The sequence below is a fragment of the Mangifera indica genome, chromosome 2, assembly GCF_011075055.1.
Source record: "Mangifera indica cultivar Alphonso chromosome 2, CATAS_Mindica_2.1, whole genome shotgun sequence".
Taxonomy (NCBI): domain Eukaryota; kingdom Viridiplantae; phylum Streptophyta; class Magnoliopsida; order Sapindales; family Anacardiaceae; genus Mangifera; species Mangifera indica.
The window spans coordinates 23,821,897-23,833,261 of record NC_058138.1 but is presented as its reverse complement, the minus strand read 5'-3'; the positions used below and the strand labels follow the sequence as shown (position 1 = coordinate 23,833,261).

The window sequence follows — 11,365 nt, the reverse complement described above, 5'->3', positions numbered from 1 at the left end:
AATTGATTCGAATTCACTTATATGTATAAACTATAATAAATATAAATTATAATTTTAAATAATTTTATATTAATAATAAAATAATAATTAATTATATGATAATATATATTAATATATTTATAAGATGCACTATTTATATACGAAACATTGATAACTAATCTTCAATCAAGTCAAAGCCTACGTCCTAATCTTGCGCCTTACATTTTGGAAATTATTGGTTTAAACACGCTTAGAAATTTGATAGTTCAAACTTTGCTAAATTTTTTCTAGGATGCAGAGTAGAGAGGCATAGACAGAGAAAAGTTTTTATTAAAGATAAGGATAAAAATTTAAATATCTATTTATAAACTAATTTTTATTAAATATAAAGATAAAATTATTATTTTATTATAATTATAAAATTTTATAAAATTTATATATTTTCTCTCTTTTTAGTTTAGAAAATTAGTAATTTTCTTGTAAAAGTAAGTTTTGAAAAATTCACTTTTTTCTCTTTAGGGTTTCAAAATTTTGCTTTCATTTTTTGATAACCAACTCTGGCCAACCCATTTTCTTTCTCAACAATGATGATGGCTTGGAGATTCTTTCTTGATAGTCGGGATGACAAAGGGATCATCCGAATGACAATAAAGACAAATTCGTCTTCATTGTCATCTAGATGAAAACAAATTAGATGATTTTTCTTTGTTTGGATAATAATAAAGATGAATCGTTTTCATTTGGATGATGACAAAGATGATTTATTTTCATCATCATTTAGGTTTGTTGGATGACAAAAGATTTATCATCTAGAGGATTTCTACATCATTCCTGCTATCGATGAAGAGCCTCTAAGCCATCATCATTGTTGTCGTTGAGAAATAAGATGGGTTAGTTAGAGTTGATCGTTAGAAAATAAAAGCAAGATTTTAAAACCTTAGAGAAGAAAAAATAAATTTTTCAAAACCAAATTTTAAGAAGAGATGGTTAATTTTATAAACTAAAAAAAGAGGATAAATTTTATAATATTTTATAATTATAATAAAATAATAATTTTATTTATATTTTTAATAAAAATTAATTTATAAATAAATATGTAATCTTTTAAAACCTTACGAATGTATATTTAAATCTTACAGCTGTATATTTAACCTTCAGGTGATATTTTTAATATGCCTATTAATGGGGGTCAAAGTCTTATCCAAGTATAAAAACATTGATTTCTAACCCCATGCAATAGGCAGCGCCAGCTAGGCAGGCAGCCTCTTGTTTTCCCCCAAAACCAGTCAAATTTGAGGGCACAAATTGAGAGTTAATAATAATCAGAATAAACGTCTGAGAAACTTGGAAATAGAAGAGCGGAGAAGAAGAGGAAGAAAACACAATTTCAGAGAAGTGTCAAAACAAGTGAAAACATTTTTTCTGCTTATTTGTTTCTGTGTACGAGTATACAAGTTTTTGGCTGGTTTTAAAGCACAGATAGATACCCTTTGACCTGAAGCTGCCTTTTCCCACTTTAATTTCTATTTTCAACATGAACTGATAAGACCAGATCAGATCAAATCAATCCCAAGCAAGTTAAATTCTCTATTTGGATGATGCTAATGATGTTGATGCCTATTAATCAGTAATTTGGTTACGTTTGTTTGACGTGAATTATACGTCAAACCTGTGAAGAAAGATCTCTACTTACTGGATGTAAAATTTATGTATGGGAGTCTCCTATAGGTTTGGTACACTTTACCCCCTTTAACTAGATATGGGCCACAAAAAACCCAGGCTGGGCAGGGCTTAAGAAGGACGGCTAGGCCCTCCTTCATTCAACATTAAAGATTGCCTTCCTAGATGAAACAAGACATTTAAAAAAGAAGGCACCAAATTTGGCAGGTTGAGAAGATATTTAAGTTTTTCGGAAAAAGTTTGGTTCAAGTTAACAGTGTTTTCCAGAAGAATTAATGGAGGTGAGATGAGATAAAAGTAAATGAATAGAGAAGTAAAGAAGGTCCATTGCAACTGCCTGGCTCAGGGGTTCCTAGGAGTAGCATTAAAGATTGCAATTACCTGCACTGCACCTCCACAATTAAATGTTTTTACAGGGAGAAGAATGTGACAAAAGGTAGATAGATCATGGCTTCAGCTTCTGTGATTTTCTTTCACAAGATATTCATCATTTGTCTTCGATAGTATTCCAACAGCAAGTTATGAAACTTGAATCACAGATTAAAAATATGAGATTCTAGCTTGAGATTTATATGACTTTGGATTCTTCATTTGTGATTGGTGATTATGAAGATGATTCTGCTTCTCCATTGCCTGCCATTCAAGCTGAGTCTGCCAAAATCTTAGAAAGCAGAGTTGGTTCAACGCGGCGAACCAGAGAAGCTTGAGAAGAGTAAAAAAGAATTCTGTTTTTATTACTTGTATCAATCTATTACATGCTATGCTTTATATACTGTAATTCTAATCTAAGTTTAGTAACATAATATTCATACAATTAAATCTTGCTTTGAATGGAAGGAAGAATGATTTGCTTATCAATGTGGTATGATCTTTAGGGATGTGATAGCAATGAATCTGGGATATGATCTGGGATTGATGGAGAATGATCTGGAATATGATTTTCAGAGATAGCGCAGGATTTCCAGGGATATATTTTCCAATACTCCCCCTCAAGCTTGTGGTTTGTAGATGTCGTAAACTCCAAGCTTGTGTAAGAGATAGAAATGTTGTCTTGATCCCAAAGGTTTGGTGAATATGTCGGCCAATTGTTCTGTAGTTCGAATGTGAAAAGGTTTATTAATCCTTCTTGCACCTTGTCTCTCACAAAGTGACAGTCGATCTCTATATGCTTAGTTCTTTTATGAAACACTGGATTAGTAGAGATATCTTTTGCTGCTTTATTGTCACAGTAGAGTTCAACTGGTTCTGAGATAGTCACGCCCAGGTCCTTTAGTAGACCACGAATCCATACTATTTCACAAGTAGTCTTTGCCATTGCCCGATATTCTGCTTCAACTGAAGAGAGAGAGACTGTAGATTGCTTCTTTGTTTTCCACGAGATAAGTGAACCCCCAAGTTTTACACAGAAGCCTATCAGTGATTTCCTTGTCATAGGACATGTACCCCAGTCTAAGTCACAGTAAGCAGTCACTTTTTGGTTTTTTTCTCGAGGGAATAATAACCCTAGACCTGGACATCCTTTCAGGTATTTAATCACCTTTAAGGCTGCATCCATGTGAGATTGCTTTGGTGCATGCATAAACTGACTAAGGATCTGAACTGCGTAACCTATGTCTAGTCTGGTCATGGTGAGGTAGATCAATCGCCCCACTAGTCGTTGATATTCGAGGTGATCCTGTAGTGGTGGGTCCTCCCCTGTTTCACTATCATATTCTTGACTGGTGAGTTTGACATTTTGCTCTACTGGGATTATACTTAGTTTGTAAGCAGATAATCCAGTGTCTGCTATTAATTCTAAGGTATATTTCCTTTGGCTGAGGGCGATTCCATCTGTAGATCGAGCAACTTCAATTCCCAAGAAATATTTTGGAGATCCCAAATCCTTTATTCTGAATGATTTATGGAGATGAGTTTTTAGTTCTTCTATGGCGGTTGCATCATTTCCAGTTATGAGAATGTCATCTACATAAACCACGAGGCATATGAATGAACTTCCTTGTTGTCTTGTGAACAAGGCATAATCGTGTCTTGACTGCTTGAAACCTAGTTTGATCAATGCTTTTGTAATTTTGGTATTCCATTGTCGTGATGCTTGTTTCAGACCATACAAGGATTTTCGTAGTCGACATACAAGATTCTCCCCCTGGCTACGAATTCCTGGTGGAACTTCCATATATATTTCTTCATCTAAGTCCCCATGAAGAAAAACATTGTGAACATCCATCTGATGAAGAGACCAGTCATGAGAGGCTGCAATGGCAAGTAGTGTGCGAACTGTAACATGTTTGATGACAGGCGAAAAGGTCTCTTGGTAATCCAGTCCTTCTTGCTGAGTGAATCCTTTTGCAACCAACCGAGCTTTATAACGTTCAATGGAACCATCGGCTCGGTGTTTGATCTTGAAGACCCATTTGTAGCCTATGGGTTTTCGATGAGAAGGTCGTGGTACCAAGTCTCAAGTTCTGTTGATATACAGAGTTTCTAACTCTTTTGCCATCGCCTGACGCCAATACGGTGTCTGAACTGCTTCTGAATATGAGGCAGGTTCACGATGTTCAGAGATGTGACTGATGCAAGCTCTGTGTACTGGAGATAACTTGTCATAATTAATATATTGAGAGATAACATAAGGTTCAGATGAAACAACACAAACATAGTTAGTGCTCCAAATAGGAGGCTTTCTGGATCTTGATGAGCGCCTCAAAGAAACCTATGCAGGATCATCAGAGGTAACTGGAACATCCATGGACGATGAAGTTGGATCTAGAATAGATGAAGGTAAGTCAACACCTGGTGTAGAGTCAGATCCTGTTGATACGCCGTCCTTGTGATGATATGATGGAATGATGTCATATTCTTGTGCAAGGAGATCAGTGTGCATCATAGGTGTTGAGCCTACAAGAGTCATGTCTTTAATCTCATCAAAGGGAAAGATGTCTTCATGAAATGTGACATCCCTACTGATGAAGAATTTATCTGCAGCCATATCATATAAACGATATCCCTTTTGTAGTGGAGGATATCCTATGAATACACAACGAGTTGCTCGGGTGTCAAATTTGTCTGCTTGCTAAGTTTTGGTGGAGTAGCAGAGATACCCAAATACTCTTAAGTTCCTGATGTCTGGTTTCTTGCCAAAGATAAGTTCATAAGGTGTTTTCCCACCCAGAACTGTAGTTGGCATCCTGTTGATCAGATAGGCTGTCGTGACCACACAATCTCCCCAGAATTTAGGTGGGATTTTGGATTGGTGTTTGAGGGTACGGGCTACTTCTAAAAGATGTCTATGTTTTCGTTCCACAATCCCATTCTGTTGTGGTGTGTAAGGACAAGAACTTTCATGTAGAATTCCTAGGGAGTCAAGGTAGGCGGTGGTGGTATGGTTAAAGAATTCTTTAGCATTGTCTGTTCGGATACGTTGGATTTTGGTGTGGAATTGAGTTTGAATCATAGACACAAATTTCAAGAAAAAGGAGTGTGTTTGGGCTTTGGAATTCATGAGGTATAACCATGTGGCACGTGAGAAGTCATCTACAATGGTGAGAAAATATTTGGAACCATCATGATTAGGTGTATTATAAGGTCCCCAAATGTCTAAATGTATCAATTGGAAAGGTTTTGTGGTTGTAGAGGTACTTGTGGGAAATGTATTGCGAGTTTGTTTGGCAAGGGGACAAATAGGACACTTTGGACATGGGATAGTACTCGAATGTCCTAACCTTTGATGGGAAATGAATGACACTTTATTAATTTGATTTGTATTACAATAAGAAGGGGTAATACAATTTTTATTAAATAAAGAAAGTGTTTTGGGGTCTGGTGTCCAATGATATAGCCCATATCGTTCTTTACCCAAGCCCATCAGATTGTCAGTCGAATGGTCCTGAAATATGCATATAGTAGGTGAAAAAGTTACTACACATTTGTTGTCTATGCATATTTTGGATACTGAGATGAGATTGAAATGAAATGTGGGTATGCAAAGGGCATTTTTTAGTTTGAGGTTTCCTAATTGGACATCTCCTATTTGTGTGGCTTGAGTTGTGGTCCTATTAGGTAATTTAACAAGTGTTGGAGGAGATAGATATTTGGTATTGGTGTAAAATTCTAGAGAACATATTATATGGTCACTAGCCCCTGAATCTATTATCCAAACATCTGGGGAAATAAAAGTATTTAAGCATGAAATCGTACCTGCGTAAGAAGTTGGAGTGTCATTGCCTTTTGGTATCTGATTGAGAAGCTGAATTAATTGATCATATTGCTCAGATGAGAGTCCTGATGCAGATCCTAGATTGGTTGAAGCTGCTTGATTCGTTGTGGGCCCTTCTATTTTAATTCGACTGGGTCCAGGATGACCATGTAGCTTCCAGCAGGTATCCTTGGTGTGATTACGACGTTTGCAATAGTCACAATACAACTTTCCCTTTTGTTTGGGGGGTTGATTGTAACTATTGAAACTATTTGGAGCTTGATAGAAATTGTTGAAAGTTTGGGAGCCAATTTGATGTTGTGCTGTGGGTGAAGATGCACCGTTGGATCTTTTGACTTCATCTTGGCCGTTGATTTTCCCATATGAATGAAAACTTTGTGGAGCCAGCCCTAAATCTTTTCTTTCTTCTCCAGCCACCTGCCTCCTTTGGTAAACGTTAAACGCAGCAACTCCAGCAGCTCCTTCATCATGGCTAACACTTCTCTGGCTCTCATCTTGAATGGCGAGGTGATACGCTCGTCGTAACGAAGGCGCTTCTGCGAATGCAAGGATATGGGTTCTGAAGGCGACGAACCCTTCATTCAGCCCCATCAGGAAGCGAGTTAGCCTCTCTCGTTCCTTTGCACGCTGAATCTATCGGAGAACTTCTGGTGGCGCTATAATCGAGCCTTCGACAGCGTCCAATTCGTTCCATGCGGCGGAGAGTTTGTTGAAGTAAGCTGTGACGCCTTGATTGTCTTGTCGGATTTCGGCAAGAGTCTGTCGCACGCTGTAAATTTTCGCAAGATCCAGAGCTCCGTACATGTCCTTGATAAATCCCCACAGCTCGTCGGCATCTTCAGTCAAACAATTGCTAATCCAGGCGCGGACAAAGGTGTTACATCGCGTCCAAAATCGGACAAGATCGGGTTCCGATGGCATGGGTACAGTGCCATCGACGAATCCAATCTTGTCTTTTGCGATGAGGGCTCTTCTAAAATCTCTAGCCCACTGTGCATAATTATCGGCTCCGGTCAGTGTCTGTTTTATCAACACGAGTTCTGGTCCATCCGATGGTGAAGCATAAAGAACATCTCCAGGCTCCGGTTTATTTTTGTTTGAATGAACCAGCCGAAACGCTGGCATTTGTGATGTTTCGGTGGTGCATTCAGGTGATGTTTCGGTGGCTGCTTTGATTGGTTCCATCTAATCCAATCTTTTCCTTTGTGCAGGTTAATGGAATGCAAGTATGTTGGAACAGAAGATCAAGAGATAAGCAATTCGGAAGATTACAGAAGGAGCAATTCGGAACGTTGCTCTGATACCATGCCAAAATCTGAGAAAGCAGAGTTGGTTCAACGCGGCGAACCAGAGAAGCTTGAGAAGAGTAAAAAAGAATTTTGTTTTTATTACTTGTATCAATCTATTACATGCTATGCTTTATATACTGTAATTCTAATCTAAGTTTAGTAACATAATATTCATACAATTAAATCTTGCTTTGAATGGAAGGAAGAATGATTTGCTTATCAATGTGGTATGATCTTTAGAGATGTGATAGCAATGAATCTGGGATATGATCTGGGATTGATGGAGAATGATCTGGAATATGATTTTCAGAGATAGCGCAGGATTTCCATGGATATATTTTCCAATAGAGTCTCTAGTCCCACCTCCGCCTTTTCATGTTCAGCCTCGTCGTCCCCTATCAAATCCTACTCCACTTCGCCACAAGATTCAGAAAGAAACTTCACATTAAGAGAAAGTTAGAAGAGTTTTGGCATCAGGTCTTGTTGGAGTTGTGTTCTTAACATATTCTCTAGGTGAGAATGGCAACTTGACCTCAAAAATAGGGAGAGAGAAAAAAACCTACCCCCATCCCAAAGCAGGGATAGGGGACAGCATCCCTCCCCTCCCTATCCCATCCCATTGTCATATCTACTCATAGGATGATTTTCTTCTGTTGAAAATTCAGAAAAAAATCACAAAGTACATGAGTTCTCAGAATTCAAAAAATAAGGTAACCATAAATCCTGGACTTGATCTCTTTTATCACAATTCATTAGACACTGATTTGTAGCAACAAAATTCTTGGCCAAAACAAGTTGAAGATGAAAATGTCACCACAACTTCAACCAGAATCAGATAATGCCAGTAGTTCTTCTACCAGGGAGATCAAATCTGTTCACGAAGATGTGGATTCTGATCAGATGATAAATTTTTTTAATTCTTTGCTTGAATCACACTCATCGAAAATCCGATTTTCGAATGCTTCAGCTGGTAGTCTCAGTGACACAGCGGAAACTCAACAAACTCTCGGCAATCACAAAGAGGAAAATCTAGAAGCTAGAAGCTCTCTAGATTCACAAGAGGACTACAGGCCCTCACCTGCGCCATTATCCGCCTCCTCTTCACCTTCTTTGCCTCCAATTCTGGGATTATCTCAATTACATTCAGTTTCCTGCTCCACTAAACGTGCATCAAAAGCTCCTAGCTCTTCTGCATTGCCAAATTTGTCATCTGCAAAGGTTTCAGAATCCTCTTCAGCATCAAACCGAACTCCGCAGAGTGACTTGCTTTGGCCTGTAAAGTCTTCACCGGGCAATCCTCCACCTCCATTTCTGAAACAAAATAATAGCTCTTTGAAAGGGCCCGTGGCGACCCCTCATTGGTCAACCAACGTGTAACACTTTAATTCTCTCGCTTTTTTATTTTTTTTGTTTTTTGGTAAGTTGTTTAATGCTCTTATTTCAGTATTTCTTCCCTAAAATCCACAATAACCAACGTGGCGACCCCTCATTGGTCAACCAACGTGTAACCATAGAAAGAAATTCGCGCCACTTCAACTCCTAATTGAATTTTTGTTCCTTCCGGATTTCTTACCCCAAGTCCGAATCAAAAATATATTACTTGATTTGTGCCTACTGCCCTCCTATAAATAAGTGAAGCCACAGTGAGCTTTTCCACACTACTTTATTTCAAAGGTCCCATTAGTTGTTTGTCACGTGAAAGAAAGCAACAATGAAGATCCTGAGCAAAGCATTAGCGGTCTTTCTTCTCTTTTGTTTAGGTGAAAAGGGTTTATCTCTTTTCTTTTCTTTTTTTCTTTCTTACTCTGTCTTGCTTTCTTCTTACTTTGCTTATGTTGTGTTTTTGTTTGAAGGGTTCTCGTTGAGTTTGGCTGATGAATCATCTTCGAGACTAGGGACGGTTATTGGTATTGACTTAGGGACGACGTACTCTTGTGTGGGTGTGCACAGAGATGGGCACGTGGATATTATAGCCAACGATCAAGGGAACAGAATTACTCCATCATGGGTTGCGTTCACTGATACTGAACGTTTGATTGGAGAGGCCGCCAAAAATCAAGCGGCTTTTAATCCGGACCGGACTGTGTTTGATGTTAAACGTCTCATTGGAAGAAGGTTTGATGATCCTGAGGTGCAAAGAGATGTAAAGTTCTTGCCTTACAAGGTTGTGAACAAGAACGGTAAACCTTATATTCAGGTCGAGGTTAAAGGTGAGACTAAGGTGTTTAGCCCCGAGGAGATCAGTGCCATGACATTACAGAAGATGAAAGAGACGGCTGAGGCTTTCTTGGGGAAGAAAATCAAAGATGCAGTTGTCACTGTTCCTGGTAGAGTCAAATTATGTTTCTTATATGATTATATGATGATGTTTTGAAAGTTTTTGGATGGAAGACTGATGGGGTTGTTTAATTTGTTGTTTGTTGTAGCTTATTTCAATGATGCACAAAAGCAGGCCACAAAGGATGCGGGCACAATAGCTGGGCTCAATGTGGCTAGGATTATCAATGAGCCGACGGCCGCAGCCATAGCTTATGGTCTAGACAAGAAGGGGGATGAGATGAACATTCTGGTTTATGATCTTGGTGGTGGTACATTTGATGTTAGTGTTTTGACTATTGATAATGGTGTGTTTGAGGTCCTTGCCACCAGTGGAGATACTCACTTGGGAGGAGAGGACTTTGATCATAGAGTGATGGACTATTTCATTAAATTGATTAAGAAGAAGTACAACAAGGATATTAGCAGAGACAACAAGGCTCTTGGAAAGCTTAGAAGGGAATGTGAAAAAGCTAAGAGAGCACTGAGTGGCCAGCACCAAATTAGAGTTGAGATTGAGTCACTCTTTGATGGGGTTGATTTCTCTGAGCCATTGTCAAGAGCAAGATTTGAAGAGTTGAACTTGGATTTGTTTAAGAAGACTATGGGACCAGTGAAGAAGGCTTTGGCAGATTCAGGCTTGAAGAAAAAAGACATCAATGAGATTGTGCTTGTTGGAGGGAGTACTAGAATCCCCAAGATCCAGCAATTGTTGAAGGAGTTCTTTGATGGGAAGGAACCCAACAAGGGTGTGAATCCTGATGAAGCTGTTGCATACGGTGCTGCAGTTCAGGGTGGAATTCTCAGCGGTGAAGGTGGTGAAGGAACCAAACGTAAATGATTCAAAACTCGTCATTGATCTTTCATCTCAATAGTTTACTGATTTGGATGGAGTATTAACTAATCAACCTATTACTTTTGTTTGTTGCAGGTGTTGTATTGCTTGATGTGGCTCCTTTGAGTCTTGGTATTGAAACAGTGGGTGGAGTTATGACTAAGCTGATTAACAGGAATCATGTCATCCCTACCAAGAAATCTCAGACTTTTACCACTTACCAAGATCAGCAAACCACAGTTTCTATCAAGGTACATCAATTAATGAAATGAATAATCACATTGCAAAACTGATTATACTTTGAACTAACAGTGACACCCTAAAAAATTTCAGGTATATGAAGGTGAAAGAAGCTTGACGAAAGATTGCCGCGAGCTTGGAAGATTTGAGTTATCTGGCATTGCACCTGCTCCAAGGGGAGTACCACAAATTCAAGTAACATTTGAGATTGATGTCAATGGGATTTTACAAGTGACAGCTGAGGACATGGCAGCAAAGAAGTCAGAATCCATCACCATTACAAGCGACAAGGGGCGTCTGAGCGAGGAAGAGATCGAGAGGATGGTGAGGGAGGCTGAAGAGTTTGCAGAAGAGGATAAAATGATGAGGGAAAGGATTGATTCCAGGAACAAATTGGAGACATATATTTACAACATGAAAAGTAGTATGAATGACAAGATTGGTGACAAGATTGATTCTGATGATAAAGAGAAGATCGAAAACACATTAAAGGAAGCTCTTGAATGGCTGGATGATAATCAGAATGCTGAGAAAGGTGAGTTTGATGAGAAGTTGAAGGAGGTTGAAGATGTTTGTAATCCTGTAATCAAACAGGCATATGAGAAGAATGGTGCAAGTTCAGCTGATTATGAGGAAGATGAACCTCATGATGAGTTGTGAAAAGCTTCGAGTGTCCTATGATTCAAAATATATTTCTTGTAATATTTTCTTTCTTCATGATCTTTAATTTTTTTTAAAAATTATGGAGACTTATCATTATATATATAGTGTTAATGGCTTAAAATAAATATTAATTTAGATATTAATAATAAT

At 38.3% G+C, this 11,365-nt stretch overlaps 1 protein-coding gene across 1 annotated transcript; it reads left to right on the top strand.

The window, feature by feature from the left end:
- The first annotated feature begins 8,798 nt into the window (after window positions 1-8,798).
- On the top strand, window positions 8,799-11,292 carry LOC123204921 (luminal-binding protein 5-like). Its single transcript, XM_044621731.1, has 5 exons — window positions 8,799-8,921; window positions 9,015-9,488; window positions 9,588-10,310; window positions 10,409-10,563; window positions 10,646-11,292. The coding sequence occupies exons 1-5, from the start codon at window positions 8,873-8,875 to the stop codon at window positions 11,210-11,212; spliced, it is 1,968 nt and encodes a 655-aa protein (XP_044477666.1). The 5' UTR covers window positions 8,799-8,872; the 3' UTR covers window positions 11,213-11,292.
- The last annotated feature ends 73 nt before the right edge of the window (window positions 11,293-11,365 follow it).

Coding starts and splice junctions, on each gene's coding strand:
- LOC123204921 (XM_044621731.1), top strand. CDS start 8,873: ATGAAGATCCTGAGCAAAGCATTAGCGGTCTTTCTTCTCTTTTGTTTA. Junction 10,311..10,408: donor AGGTGGTGAAGGAACCAAAC/GTAAATGATTCA, acceptor TGTTTGTTGCAG/GTGTTGTATTGCTTGATGTG. Junction 10,564..10,645: donor AAACCACAGTTTCTATCAAG/GTACATCAATTA, acceptor AAAAAATTTCAG/GTATATGAAGGTGAAAGAAG.